At 39.4% G+C, this 24,042-nt stretch overlaps 2 protein-coding genes across 3 annotated transcripts in view; one reads left to right on the top strand and one right to left on the bottom strand.

The window, feature by feature from the left end:
- NECAB1 (N-terminal EF-hand calcium binding protein 1) overlaps positions 1-11,777 on the top strand; it is a 44,944-nt gene extending 33,167 nt beyond the window's left edge. The window contains exons 9-14 of one of the 2 annotated variants that reach the window (XM_060277714.1): positions 454-530; positions 1,259-1,312; positions 1,776-1,888; positions 3,278-3,352; positions 4,065-4,156; positions 6,719-11,777. In XM_060277714.1, coding sequence (XP_060133697.1) covers positions 454-530; positions 1,259-1,312; positions 1,776-1,888; positions 3,278-3,352; positions 4,065-4,156; positions 6,719-6,747 — 440 coding nt within the window. In that variant the 3' untranslated portion in view covers positions 6,748-11,777. The remainder of the gene's footprint in view (positions 1-453; positions 531-1,258; positions 1,313-1,775; positions 1,889-3,277; positions 3,353-4,064; positions 4,157-6,718) is intronic. The other variant, XM_035126011.2, reaches the window with a different exon arrangement.
- Positions 10,763-19,744, bottom strand: C8H8orf88 (chromosome 8 C8orf88 homolog). Its single transcript, XM_035126013.2, has 5 exons — positions 19,632-19,744; positions 15,987-16,082; positions 13,832-13,908; positions 11,502-11,586; positions 10,763-10,881 (listed from the first exon to the last, which is right to left on the bottom strand). Exons 2-5 carry the CDS (start codon positions 16,054-16,056, stop codon positions 10,763-10,765), a joined length of 351 nt encoding a protein of 116 aa, XP_034981904.2. The 5' UTR covers positions 16,057-16,082; positions 19,632-19,744.
- Between the last annotated feature and the right edge of the window lie 4,298 nt (positions 19,745-24,042).

Raw genomic sequence — 24,042 nt, 5'->3', positions numbered from 1 at the left:
AGAAGCTCGGGCAGCCATTTTTAAGCAGCACATTTCTGCATGCGATCTTGTATATTTAGCACCTTCTGAAGCTTTGCATCTCCACACAGTGTCCAGGAAGAAAAAGGAACTATGTAGTCTGGAATAACTCCTGAAGGATGTCCCTTCTCTGACCTAGTAGATTCTGTCCTCAGAATTAATTATAAACTGGAGTAACCGTAAACTGCAGGACAAGAAAGGCTTAAGAATTTCTTAGCTGCATTTAGTAAGAAATGTTGAGTCATGTGAAGTACTTATTGTAGGAAAATGCTATCTATTATTGATGTTTAGAAAAGCATTATCCAGGTTGAACATTAACAGTACTTTGAATATTCTAACATGGATGAAAACATGCCCATCAAAACAAAGAGGTGAATAAAGAAAGCCATAGTTTTCAACAGTGTTTTAAAACTCCATTATTTATGTCTCCTAAAGGCTGGTTGGAGGAAGACAACCAGTGGATGACCCAGATAAACAGACTCCAGAAACTGATTGACAGGCTAGAGCAGAAGGTGAGCACAAGGTCCTTCATTAATCTGTAAAGAATACCTCTATATCCTTACTGCATTGCACTCTCCTTCCATCCCTGACAGTAGTAGAGCAGGTACAACATCCACTAAATGAGCTAAATAACCTACCTGGGTAGCCCTCTTTGCCACTGAAGGGCAAGGTTTTGAAGTAGCACGTTGTAGGGCATATCACACAAAAAAACCCTCAGCTGGTGGGTACTTGATGATGGGATGGAGGCAGAGAAGTGGGTCTTCTTCCCTACCCTCATCACCATGCAGCAGACACAGTTGGCAGCTCTCAATCACCTCTGGTCAGTTTGTACCACATCTTTCCCTATCTTAGCCAGCATGGTCCAGCAGTGGCAGTATCCATAACTACCTGTTCTATCTACCTCCAAAAAATTTCTTTCCTCGTTGCTGAAACGTGTTACTTGTTACATATATGAAGGTCGGCTTGAATCCGTGCTGAGTATATAAAAGCAGTGGCACATCCCAATGACAATAAGCAAGCAGTTACAAAATAGAAGTTGTTTCTTGGATCTATTTCCCAAGGCACACAGTTACTTTTCTGTTGTTCTCAAATTCCAACAATAGCTTAGGTATGTTACACTATAACGAAATTGCCCAATTACCATGGTTCTGCTGCTTGTAAGTCCAAGTCAGAGGATGACTGTGTGGATAGTTAATATCTGGTACTTTTGTTTGCATTTCTCCTCCATGCTGTTGGCAAGGATCTAAAGCTTGAGCCACTGGAAGAAGAGGTGTCAGAAGAAAACACTAAATCTGTAAGTACCCCACCCCTAGATTATGAATTGATGCAGTTATTTCTGCATGGAGGCATGAAGTAAATTTTGGATATTCTATTCTGGTTTAATTAACAAGGACTTGCAATCCTATGCATACTAATTTGGAAGTAAGTCCCACTGGCCTCTGTAAGGCTTACTTATGGGTAAGGATGCAAAATTTTGTTACTGAGCATTCCAATAGGACCCTCAAAAGTAACACAATTACCGGTATATTACATTTAGAGGGAAGACCCAGTTACATCATTGCTTTATTCAGCCTTTAAAAAACAAAAACAAAAACAACCTTTGCATTATATTGCTCTTATTTTTACATATACTGTAAAAAATATTTTTACATACCATATTTTATTGTATGCAATCAACCCAGATGGCAAGATAAAAATGCTCTGATATCAGGAGTGCAATGCATTCACTAATAATATTGTCTTCATACTTCTGTCAGCACATAATGATAGTTCAGCGTCAGATGTCAGTAATAGAAGAAGAACTGGAGCAATTCCGGTTTGCTCTGAAGCAGTATGTGGACACGGCCTCTTCTCAAGACGGATGCCTGCAGTGAGTACATTTGCTGGCCCCAGAGGATGAGAAAATTTAGATGGCTGTAAATTTCTGCTTAGAATTCCATCGGAAGTCATCAGGATGACAACTAGCGAAGGGGTTCTATAAGCATCCCTCACATTATGACCTGGCACCAGCCAAAGTTAGTAGCTCGGAACTCTCATTAATTTCAATGGAACTTAAATATCTGCTCCAAAAAAGCAGCCATACTTAACATAAAACAAAATGGACTGCAAAACTAGATGTTTACAACAAACCAAAAAGTTTTATGAGCAACAGCGAATTACCCATTAAAGAAAAAGGTTAACATACAGTGCTGTACTTGCAAAGTAACCTGTTGAATATACTGTAGTTAAAAGGGATACCGTAGTTGACTTTTTCCTCGCACACTGTATTCCTTATGTACATAGTGACACCTGCTGGTCTCTTTCTGATTTGACACCAATTGTGTCTTAATTTATACAGCTGAAAACAAGTAAAGCCTAAAGACTTTAGCTGATTGTGTGACTTACTTTTGATTTAGTGTTTTTATTTCAAATTGTATTTTACCATTTATGTAAACCTTGCAGAGAACTTGGATGGAAGGTTATATGCAACTATAGTTGTAGCAATATACAGTGGTGCCTCGCTAGACGAATTTAATTTGTTCCACGGGTCTTTTCTTATAACGAAAAATTCGTCTAGCGAATCCCATAGGAATGCATTGAATTTTTTTTGAATTTTTTTGTCCATAGGAATGCATTAATTGAATTCCAATGCATTCCTATGGAAAACCGTGATTCGCTAGACGAATTTTTCATAAAACGAATTCGTCTAGCGAGGCAACCTCTGCTCAAAAAATCCTTTCGTTAAGCGAAAATTTTGTTAAGCAGGGCATTCGTTAAGCGAGGCACCACTGAAAATATGCATACCATTCTACCGTAGCTGTGGGGCAAACTGGGTTCCTCAAGATCTAGGTGCCAGAACTGTAATCATTTCTTTATAAAGTTGAAATCCTACCGATCAGGATTTGTTTGTTTTTTGGAATGGGTGGTGGTGGTTTGGATTTAGCGTCCCACTCCTCTTTTCTTGCAAAAAAACTAACAGAATTTCAGTTGAAAGTGAATATAATGATCTGAAAATAAGGGTTTTTTAATATTAAAACAAACCACAGGTTCTTAAGTTTGGGCATTACAGGGAACTCTGGTTCAGTTTAAGATATGAAACAACTTTCGATCTGATCTCCTTGTGGCTACTGAAGAGGTTGGGAATATGTAAGTCCAAGGCATGTGGCAGCTTCTTCTCAAAGTGAGAAGCCAGGGTTCTCATTACATCTTAACCAAACTTATTACTTCTTCATACTGGCTTTGCTATCTACTTATCAAATTAATTCTGTTGTTTTATTAGTGTTTCTATTCAGAGGTTTTCTGGTGAATCTCGCTTCATCATTTATGAATTCTGGGAGAACAATGCCTGGAACAGGTACACAAAATGCCATGTGTATATCTTATTATGGACAAAAATATAAATAAATAGTTCAAAATATCAGCTATCTACAACTACTGTTACTAGAAACAAAACCTGATTTTCCAGAATAAATATTTATCAGCATCACCTAGCTGGGGGTGGGAAAGGGGGGGCCATGTTAAATACAAGTAGCTTATTGTCTGATCGTTTCCTACGTATATTAATTGGGTGATCAGTTAGAATAGTCCAATTATTATACTTTTCTACAGCATACCAAGTTTCCATTCCAAATGCACTGATCCTTCAGAACACTTGGATGGAAGTATTCATAAAATAAGCAAAAGCACATTAGGACGACATGAAATAGACTTGAAAAAGATAAATGTACTGATGTATTAAAGCCCCGAAGAGATTTTCTAACAAAACATAGAAATGTTCCATTAAAAAAACCCAGATATTCTGGTTCAATCCACACTTTCTAGTGGCCACCAAACAAACATCTCAGGGACACATGGATCAGGGCTGGGTTTTGATTGTGTAGGCTGTAAACTGGACTATTATTTATGGTTAACTCAGTAGTACATTTTTATCTAACAATCTCATACTATATAATAAAGGCTTTGCAGATTTGTAAACCAAGAGGGCTCCCTATCCAATTTTATTTTAAACTCTGAATTGATATAGGAAGGAGAAAGAGTAAATGAAGTTATCGCTTTTATTTCTATAGCCACCTGCAGATGAACTACAGCAAGACATTTCAAAGAAGTAATGTGGATTGCCTGGAAACTCCAGAACATATTACAACTATGCTAGTGCCTGGTAATCATCCTGTAAATACCGTAGTTATCTGTGTGAAAAAGTTCTCCCCCCCCCCCCCGCTCATTCTATCCCTTCTTCCCTCAACACCTATTTTCCATTCCAGAAGCAGAGAAGCATCTATTTAGGGCAGGCATAGGCAAACCCGGGCCTCCAGATGTTTTGGGACTACAACTCCCATCATCCCTAGCTAACAAGACCAGTGGTCAGGGATGATGGGAGTTGTAGTCTCAAAACATCTGGAGGCCCGAGTTTGCCTATGCCTGATTTAGGGATTTCCCACTAATGACATCCTATGCATGTTTACTCAGAAATAGGACCTACTGTATTCAATGGAACTTGCTCCCATGTAAGTCCCATTGATCAAAGTGGAACATGCTCCTGAGTAACAGATAATTTTTTAAGCAGTGAAGTCATATGTATGACTGTTATAACAATAATAATTTATTATTTATATGCTGCCCATCTGATTGGGTTGCCTCAGCCACTCTGGGAAGCTTTTAACAAATAAAGCACAGACAAAACTTGACAAGCAATATTTATCTTCAATATAAATGGCTTGGTGGCATAATATGAATACCATTCAAATTGTCACTTGAATAGAAGGTATAATGTGGGAGACCTGTGACCAGAGCTTCCCATTTTTAATAAATCCACAGAAATCCTTACTAGGAGCCATTGGGTGCAGTTGAAACCAATTCAGAGTACAGCACTGAGTGAGGGATTTAAGAACAACCAATTTAAATCTCCCCTAAAAACTGATATTAGTCCTACAGGAGGAAATAAACAGACTACCAGATATAGCTCTGAAATTAGTACCTCCAGGAATTTGGGTTGAAGTAAAATCTGTTTAAATGATAAGCCATTTTTCCTGCTCCTGAGATCTTAAAAGATTAACCCCAAAAAATTAAATGTAAAGTATTAGCCATGTTGAACAGGAACAATTCCAACATGACATACACATTGTGGTAGCTGGAATACTGCTTTTCTTATATATTATCCCCCCTCTTCTCGATAATCTGAATTATGGGATATGGGAAACGTCTTAGAGATTCCGAGGAGACAGTTCCCGTTCCCTTTCCAAGATCAAAGCAGACAAGGGTTGAATCATGTCACTTTAAAGAAGGGAGTAATCTACTGGAATATTCCTACATGGTAGAAACATTTCAACCCTCTGATTGATCGTGTGTCAGTACTTAAAGACGAAGATCAAATTATACCACAAATAACATTTATTTGTGTTAGCAAGAATAGCATACATTAGTAGTAATGGGATGTTACGAGGGGGAACAACATTGATAGTGGGTTGTATCCAATGTTAGTCCTAATCAGAGTAGACCCTTTGAAATTGATGGTGGTGCCAATGGCTGTTCACTATTAAAATAATGAGATTAGAAATGTCTCTAGGCATTTTTATCTTTAAGTGAAATGAATGCAAAAGCATTAATACTCCAAAGATTATATAATATTGTCAGTCAAAATGTGACGGCACTATCTGACTGGGAGCAAAGGTGGTAATTATTTAAGTGCTCTAAATAACAATATGTATTGGATTCCCCTTTACACTGCCTCATGTGTTCCCTTTTGTAACATACTGTAATGAGCAATATAAAGAACCCTCCTGGTCTTAGGGCTCTGGGGACCTGGAAATTGGGTTTCAATTTAACAGTATGTATGTGTATGTATGTATGGGACCCAGGTGGCACTGTGGTTAAACCACTGAGCCTAGGGCTTGCTGATCAGAAGGTCGGCGGTTCGAATCCCTGTGACAGGGTGAGCTCCCGTTGCTTGGTCCCAGCTCCTGCCAACCTAGCAGTTCGAAAGCATGTCAAAATGCAAGTAGATAAATAGGAACCGCTACAGCGGGAAGGTAAACGGCGTTTCCATGTGCTGCTCTGGTTCTCCAGAAGCAGCTTTGTCATGCTGGCCACATGACCTGGAAGCTATACGCCGGCTCCCTCGGCCAATAATGCGAGATGAGCGCACAACCCCAGAGTCGGTCACAACTGGACCTAATGGTCAGGGGTCCCTTTACCTTTTATGTGATCATATGAGGAGATAATTAAATTTCACCTGTTCTCTCCAGGTTCCATGGTAGAAACCACTGTTTCACTGGTTAGCTGATAAAATTTCTGCTACTACTGAAAGGTTGCCCAATTCTTTTTAACTATCGCCAATCAGAACTTAGTTAACTTGGCCTGTCACTAAATCAGGTATATGTTTATTTTCATTTTGGTAGTTTGCTTTAGTTGCAGCTTCTTATTCCATATGAAAAGCTCTGAATATTGTTGTGCTTTCATTTGTGCAAACTTTTAAATGGTTAGAATAAACCAGGCATCCCCAAACTTCAGCCCTCCAGATGTTTTGGACTACAATTCCCATCTTCCCCGACCACTGGTCCCGTTAGCTAGGGATCATGGGAGTTGTAGGCCAAAACATCTGGAGGGCCGCAGTTTGGGGATGCCTGGAATAAACTCATCCACTAAAAACCAAAATAGCTAGTACAATTTAAGAAGTTGCTAAAATACTATAATTGTCTAATCAGCATGAATACTTCCTTTTCAGCTTCCTGGTGGATCCTTAACAACAACTAGAAGCTTCGCTATAATTCCCAGTTAATGACATATGTTCTGCATTTCAAAAAAACTATTATAAAGCCTCTAAAATTAGCAAATAACATTCCTTCCATTTTTAAAAAGGGCCACATTGTACAAGTTATTTGTTGCTACTTTATGGAATTATATAATGGTATTTATTGATGTTAATTTGTTTCATATGGCTCTTTATGTTATTGTGCATAGTGCTTTTATTGTATGTTTTAACTATTTGTAAATATTTGAGAAATCATTTTTGGACACAAATCAGGATGTAGATTTTAACGTATATGCTTACATTGGACATTGCTGCCTTTTGCTTAATAACATGGTGTGCACTGAAGTCAGCCCAACATGGATACTAAGATATTCTATATAACATATGTGAACTAAATGGGAAGCATGACTCCTGGATTGACACGTTTTTCATTTATATTAACAACTCATATTTAGCTGCTGCTGCTACTCTGTTAAGTAAGTCAAGCTTACTATTTATTACTGAAAAATGGAAAGATCAGCTGTAAGCCCATGCACACCCAAAAGATCTTCAAGAAAAACTTTGCCCATGGAAGAAAGTGCTATTCCATCTCTACAAGGATTAGCTCAATTTTAAAACCTGTTTGCAGCCTTCGGAAAAGATCAGAAACACAGGCCATTTACCAGTCTTCCTTCCAACAATGATAGGTCAAGTCACAAATGAGAATGGATTTAGCTGTCCACCTTCAGTGCATTTCATTTGTATAATTTGAACTGAATGGCTGCAAAGTTGAAATCGTTCAAGTTACCTGTAACAATGTTTATGACAAGGAGGTCCATTTAAGGAACACATAGCCCAGTAAGGAAGGCAGAGCGCTTAAAAGCTCTCCACCTTGTGTGGGAGGCAAAGTCCATTTGCTGCACTGGCTTTGGAGTGATAGGGATGCGCACATGGGGGCAGTTCCAGAGGTTGTTCTGACTATACACAATTTTGGCTTTACGCGCAGTCCCTAGAACGTAATCCTCCACAAGTTGCAAGTAACCATTATTTGTATATCTGTCTACAATGCCAACTTATCTGCTGCTGACAATCACAAAGTGAGATATGTTTAGCAGAACAAACTACTATTTTGTTAGTACAAAAAGCAGGATAGGACTTAGCGTCTATATAGATCCACTGCCTGGTGCCACAGAGCTATGGCAGCTAGCAACAGCTATCGTTAACCTAGAAAGATATCACTTGGTTATAGAGAGTAGTATCAAGCTTTAGTCCTACTCAACAGGCCCACTAAAATCAATGGACTTAAGTTGATTCATTTCAACAGGTCTACTCCCAAGTATGACTGTTTTGTATACTGATGACTAAAGTTAAGACAATAAGATCAGTGGCTTGTAGTCACATAAGTCACTCTACACAGAGTTTAAAATCCACACCACCCTGAATCAATCTAGTTTATTTAGGAAGAGTTACAGTGATTGATGGAAAAAGGTGAAAAAAATGGAAGGGCAGAGAGGGATAAAATTATTAAAACATACCGCTACTATTTATAAATACATTAGAAATGTTATAACACTAGGGGAAAAATGGCACATTCTAACGAAAGTCAAGTCCCAATGATTTCAATGGAAGAGATTTAAGTATGTGCTTTTATAAAAGACTAGCCAGTATTTTAGATATACATATATAATACAGTGTACTTAACATTCACTAAGGATAGATACAGAGGAATGTTTACCATGTGATGGTGGTTTGAAGGCTTACTGTAAGGTGTATGTAGCCATGAGGAGTCAGTAGTTTATAGCAGCCGACCAATGAGAATAGCCTTCGTCACCATTGCACATATCTAATCAGTTGCAGCAAAAGTGATCAAGTGAACTCGCAGTCCTTCGGACACCACAGCTATGGCAGTATGGTGTCATAGGCAACATTTCCAAATTTGAAAAGTGAAGTGGTTCTGCCTCATTTTAGCAGTTCTCTCCTTTATAACTACAAAAGCTCAATGAACTATTGGTTTAAGTCATACAAAACTTGAAGTTTTCACATAAGTTTTCTGTTGAAAACAGCTTTACTTCCGAAATGAACTGATGGGTACACCAACTGTAAAAGATAAATTTTGATTACAGTCTATTGGCATTACAGATCCCATTCCCTTAATTTTTAGTGGTGAAAAAGACACATTCCTCATCTTCAGAAAGACCTATTGTTGCTTGCAGTAGGTAGTAAATAGTTTTTCTACAAGACAAAATGTCCCACCACCAAATTTAGTTAATGAAGAATATTTGCAATAGATATTTAAGCAAGCTTAAGGGCAATCACACCTCAGGACTAGACTCTGAGCAAGTATTTAAAAAGCTGGGAGCACACATTTATGCGTAAAACTACAGAAGGGAACCTTCAGCTCACACGCCTCCCCATTTAGCCCATGACATGGTTTAGTCAAAACCACCCCCACCTGACCATCACCAAATGACATTTAACATCAGGCTTGAGACAGGTAAACCAACAGTACCAACTGAAACGGGAGAAACAGAAGCACACTTAGATTCTTCCTCCCCAGACACTTGTAAAATTCGATTTCTTTCAATTTTGGAGCCTTTTTTTCCTGATTCCCTGCAGCAACAATACTTTGTATTGCTGTTTGTTTTTAAATTAACTTGCTATCAGTTTCTGTGCTCTTATTTAATTGTTCTTTAGCTGTTTTAATATATTTTGTACATTGCTTGTGACATATGTGCAGAATGTGATACTATAATAATAGTGCTGAATTCAAAAAGTACCAAATTACCAAAAGGAAAAGAAGAATCAAGCACACATTGGTTGTACTCCCGACTCTTCCTGTGCAAGCCTTGAGTTCAAAGCTGACAACAGAGTATAAGTGGGTAGGGCAATTCATCTATAAGTGTATATAAGTGGTCCACAGAAGATGTGAGAACTTTGGATTTGGCCCACCAACCAGGTCCAGTCCTGCCCCCTTGACATAAAATAATAAATGGATAACAGAACCAGGAAATAAGTGAACACAAACTCTTGGAGTAGTAAGAGCAGTTGATAAAAGAAAAAAAAATGTGGGCGTGTATCCATTAATTAGAGTCAGTTTCTCTACTTGTAGTTCTTGTAAGACCCTTCCCTAACACACCAGATTGCTCTTTAAACCCAGAAATGTTTAAAGATTTTTATAGCATTCCCCTATAACAGCTCTTTGACAAATTCCCAGCCACACCCCACTTTAGTGTGTCATACTTATAGTTCTTGTATTCAAGTCAGATTATGGGAATGACTGAGTTACTGGGAAAGTATTGAAACACAAGAACATCTCAACAGATTATACAATATTTACCTTATCATAATTGATGCTCTGAAAAACTCAGAATTCCCAGGTATGCAGCATATTAGTAGGAACCATAGCTGCCAAGTTATCCCTTTTTTAAGGGATTTTCCCTAATGCTGAATAGGCTTCCTCGCGAGAAAAGGGAAAACTTGGCAGCTATGGTAGGAACTATTCCTTGAGCAGTAATTTAGAAGCAGCTTGCATAAATGGAAGAAACTGGGTTGCTCAAGCAAGAACGCCCACCCCCATTCTCCAGCTGTAGCCTCCTGCTGGGCGATAGCGGCTAGGAGGGGGTAACCGAGTGAAGGCAGCTTACATAAGAGCAGCTCTACTCAAATACTGCCCTTATCTAATTACCCCCTTCCTCCACATCTCAGGCATTTTGTGCTGTCCCTGGACCCTTGAGAAGCTATTCAGGAGTGTTGGGGAATATAGTGGGAAGAGGGGTAAGATCAGTGCTTTTTTCTGGGGGGGGACTCAGGGATACACATACCCCTAAACATTTTGTGAATCTAAGTTTGGCCTCATTGAAGGGCAGTATTTCAATATGAGTAGGAAAATGAGAGTACCCCTAAACATTTCTTTTTAGAAAAAAAGCACTGGGTAAGATAATTCCCCTTCTGCAACTGCAGCACTAGATACCAACAGCAAGCTCCATCAATTTATTAATCTGTACTCCTTTTAGCACAAAACAAGCTACTTAAATACTTTCAAACACTTACTGGTTTTTCAAGTACAATGGGATGATCGGGAAGAAATTCTGGTTTCTTTTGGGCAAGTGAAACCTTTGAAAGCTTCAAGAGGAAATCTCTACTATATGTTATTCTCTCTGTCAATGCAAATTTTAAATTTTAAGTATTGTGCTGAAGAGTACATACATGCATGAAACAGCTCGTGAAAATTATAAATTAAACTATTTTTATGGTGATTTATGATTCTTACATCATTGGCAAGTGAGTGTTTGTGGAAGTTGCACTTTAATAGACTGGGATTTCTACAGACTATGGGATACCCATTTATACAGTTTTAAAGTTGAGAGTTCTATACCATTAGCAATATTGAGAAGGGACAGGAAATGTCAACCAGTTGAAACCGAGTTTAGCTCATGTACCTCCGATGCACAAAAAGTTGTCTTGCAATGAGCTTTGTGTACTGAAGGAGCTCCTGAACACAAGTAAATCTCCATTTTACTCAGTCAAATCAATTCCCAAGTTTTATGAACTTTAAAAAATAGAACAAGACTAACATTGCAATCTGAGATAAATTTTGTGTAAATATGCAAAGATCGTTGCATGTTTCCTCAGTGATTGCCTGAAGCCTCTCACTCAATCCTGAGACAACGTAAAAGGGCCCATCAAGACATGTCCCAAATTTAAAAATTGGCTTTTCAATAGTCCATACACCTCCAGTTTATTAGTATAGTTCAGTACTTCTACTCACAATGTTTACCTTTTGTGACTTCAGGTTTATGCTGCTCTGACAGTGTAGGAATCAGACTGTCATTTAAAACCAGCATTCCATTAGACTTGCACATCTAAAAACAAAATAAAATACTGGTGTTTTACTGCAGTCTAGAATTCATCTAAGCTGTTCATGCAAATATAGCTCTATGTGAGGCTACCTCTGAAGGTGACCCGGAAACTACAAGTAATCCAGAATGCAGCAGCTAGACTGGTGACTGGGAGCGGCCACCGAGACCACATAACACCGGTCTTGAAAGACCTACATTGGCTTCCAGTACGTTTCCGAGCACAATTCAAAGTGTTGGTGCTGACCTTTAAAGCCCTAATTGGCCTCAGTCCAGTATACCTGAAGGAGCGTCTCCACCTCCATCATTCTGCCCTGACACTGAGGTCCAGCACCGAGGGCCTTCTGGCGGTTCCCTCATTGCAAGAAGCCAAGTTACAGGGAACCAGGCAGAGGGCCTTCTTGGTAGTGGCACCCGCCCTGTGGAATGCCCTTCCACTAGATGTCAAAGAGAAAAACAACCAGACTTTTAGAAGACATCTGAAGACAGCCCTGTTTAGGGAAGCTTTTAATGTTTAATAGATTATTGTATTTTAATATTCTGTTGTAAGCCACCCAGAGTGGCTGGGGAAACCCAGCCAGATGGGCGGGGTATAAATTATTATTATTATTATTAAATTCTATTATGATGAATGCTTAATTCTATTAATTGGGGGGGGGGTCAGAGTAGCAGTAGCAGCATAAGCATGAAGTGTCAGACATATGTGTGCAAGTAGCTGCAAAAGGGAAATACAGTGGTACCTCGGTTTGCGACCACAATTGGTTCCGGGGAGCTGGTCGCTCCCCGAGTTCGTCACTCCCCGAGGCACACTTCTGCATGTGCGCGAAGCGTCGACAAGAGTGCTTCTGCGCATCCGAGCGCTGCGAAACCCGGATGTAAACACTTCCAGGTCTGCGGTGGTCGGAAACCGAAGCGGTCGCTCCCCAAGGTGGTCGCAAATCGAGGTACCACTGTAAGATGTAGATTGTAGAAAGTAAGACCGTCACACTTTCTCACAGGCCTTGGGTGGTAGACCTGTACTTGTTTACATTCACCCAACCTAAAACAGCTACTCACCAGCAATATGTCATGTAACTTGGACAGAAGAACCAGCCATGTGGCAAACTGAGATGCAAAGTCTGTCCACTCTGGCAAAATTATTACTGGAACTAGCGCCAGCATCAAAAGGTTCTTTCACCTTCACATCTTCAATGTTCAATCTGCCTGCAATGCATTTCTGCAGCCTCCAGAGAACAGGGGTTCTCAAACCTTCTACTGCTTGGGCTGAAATTTACTGATGCCCACCAGTCACAAAGTGCTGGTGCAGAGACAAAGCCAGTACAAAAAAAAAGACAATTGACATAGATTATGCCAGCTACTAACATTTCCTACTGATTATTTAATCTCTGAAAACAGCTGAACTGCTTATTACAGCCAGCAGTGACTCAGAGGGTAGGGACAGCAGCAATGTGAATGTTGTGCTCAGTTCTATGTCATTGTTTCCCAAATTATGGACTAATAGGCCAGATTTTAAAATAGAATAATAAATTGATGCAAATTTGACACCAGAAATGGCAAGACTCAAAAACCATTTGCGGAAACTCGACCTACCAGACCCCTGTAACCTTGAAGAAAAGAAGTTTCAAGGGAGACTTATGTGAAAATGCTGTATTACAATTTATCAAGATGTTAATTGTCATCACCTGTGGCTTGAATAGGGACAAAGGTACCATCCTCAAACTACATGTGTCAGTTAGCATCCAAAACAAATATACCAAAGCCCAATTCAGAGTGCTGGTTTTGACCTATAAACCTCTTTACTGCTTGGGTCCCCCAAGCAGTATTTTCAGCACCAATTAAGTAGACAACCTTCTGCAACCTAGTGCATTTTAGATGCTTAGGTCTGCAACTCCCACAATCCACGACCATTTGTAATATTACCTCCAACTGATGGGAATCCAAAACATCTAGAGGGTACCAGGATAGGAAAGGCTGGGGAAGATTTCAAGGATTAGACTACTGACTGTGTAAATGGAACTATTTACTACTGATTCTGTAGGCACAGCTACCAAAATCATCATCCCACCATATTACTGTAAAAATAATTCTTTCCATTCAGCTTTATTGGCACATCATTATTCCCGTCTCCCAAATTGAAAACTGAAGTTGAGACGCAGTTATTATCTAGTTATATCAAAGCTCAATTGGGACATTTGTAGTAGCCCAGAATATAGTGAATACTATTTATTTTGTATACTGGATGAATACTTACCGAACTAATTTCATTATGCAAACATACAGAAGGGTTGCATGGAAACTTAGTCTGGAAAGTGAATGTGGTTGCTGATACTGTGGGAAAGGATGTTGTAGAAATAATTTAATATGTTTACTTCTTTGTTAGTAAATTGAACTACACTTCCTTGCTCTAATCGAACTTCAAAAATTAAACAGTGTAATATTTAGTCCATAGGAAACCTTCATGAAACCATCAATGTACATGATTTGTAAATATCTCAAGCTTACAATATAAAATACAACACAGCTTATCATGTTTCGCCACTAGTAAGGTAACAGAAATTAAGGCAGGAGTAAACAATGGAAGAACTTGAATGCATTTTGGTTACTTGTTAAAACAGAGAATGAAGACTAAAGGGTTATGAAAAATGGTTTGTAAAAAAGGTCGGTTTTGAGGAGAAATCTGAAGTAAGGTGACAAAATTAAGGTTGTATCAAGACAAAAGGAGCAAAAAGGGAGAAAGGGTGATTGTGAAGGACAGAGAAATATTAATATATATGAACGGACAGATAAGATGGCAGTGCCATAGTGGACTCTGGCTTTTTTATTCATGCAGAAATTTATATTGTGCTTTCTAAAAATAATAAATTCAAAGCAGTTCTTAAAAATAAAAATTTATTTAGGCTTACATAAAATATAAAAGCAAATCGCTAAAATTATTACCATACAAGAACAGGATAAAATAATTTAAGATAAAAATAGGGGAGATAAACAAAATTCTTAACTAAAAGCCAAGCAAAGGTTTTTGTTTTTGTTTTGTTTTGAAAGCTCAGAAGCATAACATGAAACAGTATTCTTTCTAGTCATGTTCCACAGTAACTGGTATTCAGAGGCATATTGTTTCTGATGCTAGAGGCAATATAGCCATCATTACTACTAGGTGTTGATAGCCTGGCCTTGTTCTGCTTGAATTTATCCCATTCCTGTTCAAAGCTATCCAAGTCTGTATCACATCTGATGAAAGCAAACTCCCTAGTTTAACTATGCACAATGTGAAGAAGTACTTTTTGTATCTTCTGAATCTTCCATTCAGCTTTATTGAATGACTCTGGGTTCTAGTATTGAGAGATGGAGGAAAAGATATCCCTATCCACTTTCTCGACATACATAATCTTTTATCACATCTCCACTTACTCCTTTTTCCTAATCTAAAAAGCCTCAAATGTTTGCTTTCCTCATATGGGAGTTTCTCCAGTCCCTTGATAATTTTGGTTGCTCATTTCTGAACCCTTTTCAGCTCTACAATATCCTTGAAGTGTGGACACCAGAAGTGTGCACAGTATTCCAAGTGTGGTTGCACCACAATTTGTATAAAGACATAATAATAATATTTTCAATTCCTTTATGACCCCCAGCATGTCATTCACTTTTTTTTCAAAGTTGCTGTACACTGTTTTGACATTTTCATTGAGCTATCCACCATAACCAAGATTTCTTTCCTGGTCAGTCACCACTAGTTCAGAACCCCTTGGTGTACATGTGAAGTTAGGATTATTATTATTATTTGCCAGAAAAGGACAGTTGCAGTAGTAAATGCAAGGGGTGACCAGGAAATAAACCAGAGTTTTCACGAAGGGAACAGAGAGCAAGGGCTGTATTTCTCTGCAGTGTTATTAAGAGAAAAGCAACATTACTTGCCAACAGACCAAATGTGGAGAGTAAAGAAGTACAATTAAAATATAAAATAAAGTTAAAAGGCTTTATGTTTGTATAACAGAGAGGATGGTAATGTTGTCAATGAATATGGCAAAAAATATAAGTGGAGCGGGTTGGTTATGTTTACAGCATAGTTCTGTAGATGTCTGCTCAGAATTAAGTCCCACTATAATTAATGGAGGGACGTGGGTGGTGCTGTGGTCAAACCTCTCTCTCTTTCTCTCTCTCTCTCTCTCTCTCTCTCTCTCTCACACACACACACACACACACACATATATATATACAGAGAAAGAGAAAGACTGACTATTGTTAGGACTGTGGCACAGAAGGAAAAGCTTAAAATTTATTCTGATTGCTATTTAATATCTAATTGCTATTTAATATTTAAGAATCACATCATTCAACAGCAATTTACATATAGTTTGGTACTCTATTTCCAAGTACAGTATGCACTCCAAAATCATCAAGATGCTTACCATGGGAAGAGAGATGGCGTGCAGGTCTTGCTGGCTGGAGGGGCTTACCAATCATACTTTTTGTTTCCATTATTTTAAACACCTTGAGGAGCCATACTGTAAAAGACAAAGTACATGTACATGCAAATAACTGTAGTAGAACATCCAGAAATTAAGAAGCTTAACATGCATTTAGCAGCCTTGCAACTTTAAGGTTGTCCACCTGCTGTAGCACAATCTCTAGCATCGCACACCAAACCCTTAACCCTGTTCCCTATTTTTGAACTTTCTTGTCTCATCCTTTAAAGGACCAAAAAGCTAAATTCCTAATAATTCCTAATGTTATGCAATATTTCAGTAACACCCTAAACATGTGAACTTAGCAGCTGTATCTTTCAACTAAACAAGAGAGGTTTAGCCTCTCGTTTAATAAGCAAGTGTAAAAGGTAAAGGGAGGCTCTGGTGGGAAGGTAAACGGTGTTTCCGTGCGGTGGTTCGCCAGAAGCGGCTTAGTCAAGCAAGAGTAGTGGCCTATTAATCCTGATTTTGAATGGGAATGTTCACTATGGCTAAAACAGTATACTATTTCCCAATTTACTATTAGCATATTATGAACTGTTATGCACTCTTTGAATGTTTAAGGCTATTTTCTTGAGGGAGGCACTAAAGGGGACATCATCATAAGAGTCATATTTTTCATGTCATTGTGAACTGATTTACAGTGCAATCCAAAACATGTTTATTCAGAAGTATGCCTAATTGAGTTCAATGGGACTTGTTCCTAGGTAAACAAGTACAGGACTGCAGTTTTAATATATCTGATTTCTACAGTGATTTTTAAAAAAATTATTTATTTTATTTTATTAGACATTCATACAAACATTAATACACATACACTTACAACCATAATATCATAACAACAACAACAACAAAAGGGGGGAAATATATAAGAAAAACAAAAGAAAAAAGTTAAGGTAAGAAAGAAGTACATAAAATAGGTGGATGACAATACACCTTTATTACTTTCCTCCACCAGTGCTCGTCATTTTTTCATTCAAGTTCTAATTTACATTGCAAATCATGTATCACTACATTTCTTTTAGTATGCTATTATATTATATTATCAATACAGCTTTACGAGCTTAGTCTAAACATATCAGCATGTTATCTTTAGAGCAGTGTTTACTCATATACTCTTTGAACCATAACCATTGTGACCTTAATTTCTGATGTGCTTGATATCTTATTACCACAGTTAATTTTGCCAATTCTATAAATTCTGTTAATTTATACAGTACAGCCAATCCTATTCTGTGAATATAGAATTTCCTTTCCAGTTCTTTGCAAGGAGTAACCTGGCTGCTGCAGTTGCATAAAATAATTTTTCCTGTCTTGTGGTATCTCATCTCCTACTACTCAGTAAGAATGACTCAGGTTTTTTTTCCTAAAGATATTCTGAGCATCTTTTTTTAGTTCATCGTGGATGCAGCCCCACCAAAGGTAGATTATAGTACCCTCTACTTTCATGCATTTCTAACAAAGATTGGATTTGGTCTTATATATTTTAACGATTTTTGGTGTCATATGCCACCTATAGAACATCTTCATGATACTGTATTCTTTTTTATAGAATAGCAGGTGGTGAATCTTATATCAATTTTCAAAAACCGTTTCCACTGGTCTAATTGTATTAAATGTCCGTTAGCTTGAGCCCATTAGATCTGTGCTTCTTTTATTTGTTCATCTTTTAAGTCCCACTCTAATAATAGATTGTATACTTTAGATAATAATTTTTTATTATTTCCTAATAATACTTTCTGCAGCTTTGATTCTCCTTTCCCAAAGCCTAATTTTTTATCCAAGGAAAAACATTGTTTAATTGGTGATATTGAAGCCAGTCTGTGAGATGGTGCCTTATTTCTTCAAATGTTTGGCTGTACGTTGCCCTATTCCCTGTCGTACAGTATTTACTTTTTTGACTGAGAAGGCTTCTAATGCTGATAGCCACCATGGTGTGCTGCATACGGTTCCAGTAAGGGTTGATAAGTTGTCCATACCTTGTACAATGCGCTTCTGAAGATGTGATTGGTGAAGCCTTTGTTAACTTTTACTTTGTTGTATCCTAGGTAGGCATATCAATGGAAATGTGCAAGTTAAATAAACCCTAATCATCCAAGTCAGCTGTTGCTGGATACCATCTTCCATTTTGGTATCTAGCCTTTTAAAATACTGTATTTTGTAAAAGAAGAAACTACTTCCTTTGCACACTTATGAATTTATAAGCTTTAGTTACATGTATTTGAACATGTCTTAGCAGTCAGAGTTATCATGATTATTATAACTGAATATGTTAATTGCTTTTTCTCCCAACCTAAGATAGACCTCAGCTACTTTTGGTTGTACTTTTGGTTTTGAAAGCAAAATTCTAATAATAGTGGCCAGATACTGTCATAATGAACCAGGTAGACAACTCCTCCACTTTTACAACTTTTTGTGTCTAAAATGTAACATGGGCTTACATTTTCCAGTTTTTTTTCTGGAGTTTTCCAGAAACTGGAAATGTTTTCCAGTGCTTTTCTGGAGTAAATTTCCATTTCATAAATTCATTAGTAATACAGTAATGAATTCAAATAATGAATTCATGCCATTTGGCGGCTTTTAAGTTTTTAGCTTTGCTTGCTGAATAAATGCCCCCCCCCCCAGATCTTTCTCTCCCCAATCCTAATTTCCATAGGAGACAACCAACATCACTAGGCATAGGAATCATTCTTGTGCCTGGGCAGCATGTTTCTTTTCAGGTTGTTTTTTAAAAAAAAATACAAGTACTGACAAAGAGTGAGGATGTCAGCTGCAATACTTGTGTGCATTATGAGAAAATAAGGAATTCAGCATTATTGGTTTTGGTATACAAATATATGTAGCTTTACCTAACCAAATCACATATGATTAATTTACTCAATTAAATCACATGACCACCCTATCCGAATCATAACCCATCACATCAAAAGCCCCCACCGGTAGGTGATTAACCGTTCAGAGAAACCAGATGGTCTTGGTTGGACCTGGGCCCCAGTAAAAACTGCCAGAACAGTATGCTACTGAACTTGAAAGTGACGGAATTAATTTTCAGCGACCCATTTGCCCGTTAGCAAACACTGTCTGCTATAGTAGCTATTCGAAACAATACCAAGAAATATTCTTTTTTTTAAAGGCGACTTGGCAAAGAAGTGCGAGGGGCGGAGTCCCGCTTTGCTTGCGTCCACACACCGTAGCTCCGAAATAAAATAAATAAATATTTTAAAAATCCCTGAGATTCAGGAGACCGCTTAAAAGGAAAGAGTCCAAGGTCAGCCTCGACGGGACAGGGGGGCCAAATACTGAAATGGAAAACCGATATGGTGAACCTGGGGGGAGGGGATGGTCGCGTTTTCAGGCCTCCATACAATTTCGCTTTTCCTCCATCTTCCTGAGGCTCCTAAGAGTTGGTGCTTGTTTCGTTTTGATTTTCAGTATTTTTACCCCGCCTTTTCCCCTCAGGGGACTCAAGGCGACTTACAGGCTTCGCTCTCTCATGACAGCGAACTCCCCTCGCGCAGGACGCTCCCAATTTCCACCTCGGCGAACAAACGACTCCGACTCCTCCCTCTCCAAATATCGCCTCCTTACCATTTACCGCGAACTCCGACGAATTTAAAGCTCGGCAGCTTTCGCCGTCCCGCTCCAACCAACACTGACAAGGCCCACCCGTCGCCGCCTTCACACTTTTAGAAGCTCGAGGTGGGCGGGGCCGCCTGTGAAAGTGGGTGGAGCCAGGGCCGGAACTCTCTCACCTGGCTAAGCAACTAACGGTCTCCCCGCGTGCGGCTAAGCATTCCGAAGCCGGCGCGCTCTCTTGCGCCTGCGCTGTGCAGGTGGCGGAGGCCGTTGGCGTCACGTGCTCGGTCGCTCGAGCCGGGGTTGACAGACTTGGCTGGAAGGGAAAGGCGCGCCTTCAGTCTCAGGTGGGAATTTTGTTTTTTGAAGGGGAGGGGTGCCCCATTTTTTATTTTTATTTTTTGGAGCATCCTGGAGTTAGAACTGGTAAGGAGGTGCTCGACTTTGGTTGTGGACACCTTGGAGGTTTTGAAGCAGAGGTTGGATGCGATGGCCCTCTGTCATGGATGCTTTAGCTGAGATTCTTGCATTGCAGGGGGTTGGACTAGATGACCGAGGGGTCCCTTCCAGCTCTACAGTTCTATGAGTCTAGGAAGAGCTTGTCCCCTCAAAGTTTCAACTTGAGCAGTCCCATCTCGGTTGTTTTGGTTTTGTAGAGTACTGTATACGCTTGTCAAAGCGCATTGCTACTACAGTATGTCCCATAGACCCACATCCTAAGAGGGCCATTAATTTGCTTATGTCCCCTCAGTCTTTATTTAGGTACCGCTGCGGCAGGAAGGTAAACAGCTTCTCCGTGCACTCTGGTTTCTGTCACAGTGTCCCATTGCGCCAGAAACGGTTTAGTCATGCTGGCCGCATGACCCGAAAAGCTGTCTGTGGACAAATGCTCTCTCAGCCTGAAAGCGACATGAGTGCCGCAACCCCATAGTCGCCTTTGACTGGACTTAACCGTCCAGGGTCCTTTAACTTTACCTATTAAATTTCTATACCGCCCTTCATTTGAGGATCACAGTTTACTATATATATCAGACCAAACAATAATACCCTATGCACAGAGTTAAAAATTAGCCAGAGACCTAGCAGAGGAGGAATGTTTTTGCCTAGCCCCTAAAGATAGTGGCAAGAACATTCCACAAATGGGTAAAGGTAAAGGGACCCCTGACCATTAGGTCCAGTCGTGACCGACTCTGGAGTTGCGCGCTCATCTCGCATTATTGGCCGAGGGAGCCGGCGTATAGCTTCCAGGTCATGTGGCCAGCATGACAAAGCCACTTCTGGCAAACCAGAGCAGCACATGGAAACGCCGTTTACCTTCCCGCTGTAGCGGTTCCTATTTATCTACTTGCATTTTGACGTGCTTTCGAACTGGTAGGTTGGCAGGAGCTGGGACCAAGCAACGGGAATTGCTTGGGATTCGTCACAGGGATTCGAACCGCCGACCTTCTGATCAGCAAGCCCTAGGCTCAGTGGTTTAACCACAGCGCCAGCCACCACTAAAAAGGCGTGTTCTGGTGTTGCCGCCTTCTGGATTTCTCCTGGACAAGGCACACGAAGAAGGGCCTCAGATTATGATTGCACAGTCCTGAAATCTATTTCGGGAGCTACTGGGGCTGAAGTTGCTTATGAATAAAACCCACTGGGAAGGACTTGAGTGCTGTGCTCAGGTCCCACATGTGGTTTCACACAGGCATCTGCTTGGCCAATGTGAGAATCAAGCAGTATATAATTTTTTTGAAATAAATAAAGTAACAGGGTGTTGGATGAGATAGAGACCATTGGACTGATTGAGCAGGCTCTTACATTCTTAACTTCTGTGTAGAACTATGGCACACATCTGTATAAAATGGAAAGTGGGTGGAGTCATGTTTCCCATTTTGCTGCATGAGCTTATGTATGCATAAATCCTGCAGCATTCAATGGATCTTCTGCTCAGGTAAGCGTGCATAGGATTACAACCTAACAATGGAATTTTGTTTAGTTTTGTGGGACTTACTCTCAAGTAAGTGCATATTGGCTTAGAGCTGAAAGCCTATGCACACTTAGATTGTGCCTTAACAACCACATTGTGATTCCACTGTTGGAGACTAAATGCAGAAAGGATGGGGGATGAAAAGGTTGAAAAAACTGCTTAAAGCAATGAAAATAAATACCTGTATACGTTTTTATTAGACATTTAAATTCAGGTCAGGATGAAGCTGCATATGTATTAAACTTACTTACCGGGAGAACAACTTAGACTCGAGTTTTTGACCCCAACTTTTCCAGGTTATGCTTTTCATTTTAAGTGCTTCAGCAAAATCAGTCCATTGTCTTGGACAATACAGTACTGTGTGTTGGCAGTAACTCCAGGCTCCACAGCAGGCATCTTTCTCAACACCTGTTGTCATAAATCATTTAAGTGGAAATAAAAGGGACTGAACCTGGAATCTTTTGTATGAAGAGTTGCCATCTTCTGTTTTTAGAAATTTTTACCTCTTCTGTTATCTGGCCCTGGTCACATGCATTGTTGCCTTCGTCCAGGGGAACAAACAGAGCTTGGATGGCTATTTGTCGGGAATTGTTTAGCTGTGATTCCTGAATTGCAGGGGATTGGTCTAGAACAGGCATGTCCAACAGGTAGATCGTGATCTACTGGTAGATCACGGGGTGTTCCTGGTAGATCCTGGTTGATCTCTGGCCCCCAGCGATCTCCCAGCGATCTTACAAGAAAGAAGATTCCACCTCAATATTAGGAAGAACTCCCTGACAGTAAGAGCTGTTCGGCAGTGGAATTTGCTACCAAGGAGTGTGGTGGAGTCTTCTTCTTTGGAGGTCTTTAAGCAGAGGATTGACAGGCATATGTCAAGAATGCTTTGATGTTGTTTCCTGCTTGGCAGGGGGTTGGACTGGATGGCCCTTGTGGTCTCTTCCAACTCTATGATTCTATTATTCTACTAGCTGACCCAGCCACGCGTTGCTGTCAGCCTTATGTCAAGAATGCTTTGATGGTGTTTCCTGCTTGACAGGGGGTTGGACTGGATGGCCCTTGTGGTCTCTTCCAACTCTATGATTCCTTAGAAGGGGGGAAAGCAAAACAACAACAACAACAACAACTTTGGCTTCCTACAAAAGCTAAACAACTCTTGCTTCCCAAGAAAGCTCAAAAACTTTGGGTAGATCACTGCTAGATTTTTTTATACTGTGAGTAGATCACAGTCTATTGGGAGTTGGACGTCCCTGGTCTAGAATATGATCTGTGGGGTCCCTTCTAACTACGATTCTGTAGACCCCTTCGCATTCTGCTCAGTGTATATCATTGGCAGCAAGCTACAATCTGACCCTATGCTATTATTCAAGGGCTTTAATGGTCCCTTCAGGGTCCTTAATTCTTAAATCGTAAACTGTCTTATATGCAGTTAACCTTCAGTGCCCACCAGCCATGAGAGAGAGGCTTTTCATGATGAAAATATCACAGCAACTCTGGTGGTCTACATTTTCTTCATAGTGTACCCTTGCTTATATCACATGCACTTGAGAGCTTGTGAACTTAAAAGATTTTACCCAAAAGTCCATTATGACTTTGGCAATGAGAAAATAGTCTTATCATTAGGTTGAAATACTATAATACAGTGCCAATTTTACAACTGGTTGTTTCATTGCCCTTATAGATTTTTCATTTCAAGCCTCAAGGTTGATAATGTTTCTTCATTTTACGAACGTCTTGGAAGTATTCCAGATGAAACCTGCTTTTAGAATGTCCTTTTCCTTAACATCCTCCAGTTCCTTTCAGTTGTTATTCTGGTCAAAATAAACAAAATTTTGGTGATGTTATTTCTTTGTATCTTTGGTCAAAACAAAGCATTGTTATTTTTAAAATTTGTTTAAAAAAACTTGATGTGTTGATTTTAAATCCTATGACATCTAGACCCACTTTGTGTGTAGTATTATTTTTAAAAGAGCAAAAATAGAAAAGCAATAGCACTCTCTCCAGGAATAATACATATAAAGCAAAACGTTAAAAAAATGTCACTGAAAGACCTTGGTAAATGAAAAAGACCTTCAACTGCTCCCAGAAAAAACCTCAGCACGTACCGGTAGTAGCCATATTTTGTAGTAGCTGAAGTTTCTGAGCAGCCTTGAGTAGTGGGCTCTTATAAGAGCATTGTTTTATCAAGACACACACCTATTACCATTTCCTGTATAAGATACACATGTATGAAGTAAAATGTTACAGTGAAAAAAAGACTTGTTTGTGGTTAAGTGGCAATCATAACCAAACTAACCTGGTGGAAGTAAGCCCCAATGAATTGAATGTGATTTACTTCTGAGGGTCTGCATTAGTGATTAATGGATTAAACTATCCTGCCTCATGGGATTAGTCACTGTACCCCATGGAAGAAAGATTACCCCCTCTTGTTCTTCACAGTATCTTCCCTATGGA

This window comes from Zootoca vivipara, chromosome 8, assembly GCF_963506605.1.
Source record: "Zootoca vivipara chromosome 8, rZooViv1.1, whole genome shotgun sequence".
NCBI classification, from domain to species: Eukaryota; Metazoa; Chordata; class Lepidosauria; order Squamata; family Lacertidae; genus Zootoca; species Zootoca vivipara.
This window is presented reverse-complemented; position numbering and strand designations above follow the sequence as displayed.

Excerpts from the sequence above, each read along its gene's own strand:
- C8H8orf88 (XM_035126013.2), bottom strand. The coding sequence starts at position 16,056 with ATGGAAACAAAAAGTATGATTGGTAAGCCCCTCCAGCCAGCAAGACCT. Across the intron at positions 11,587-13,831 it reads TGCATAATGAAATTAGTTCG|ATGTGCAAGTCTAATGGAAT; the intron begins GTAAGTATTCAT and ends TTTTGTTTTTAG. Across the intron at positions 10,882-11,501 it reads TAAACCTGAAGTCACAAAAG|AGAGAATAACATATAGTAGA; the intron begins GTAAACATTGTG and ends TTGCATTGACAG.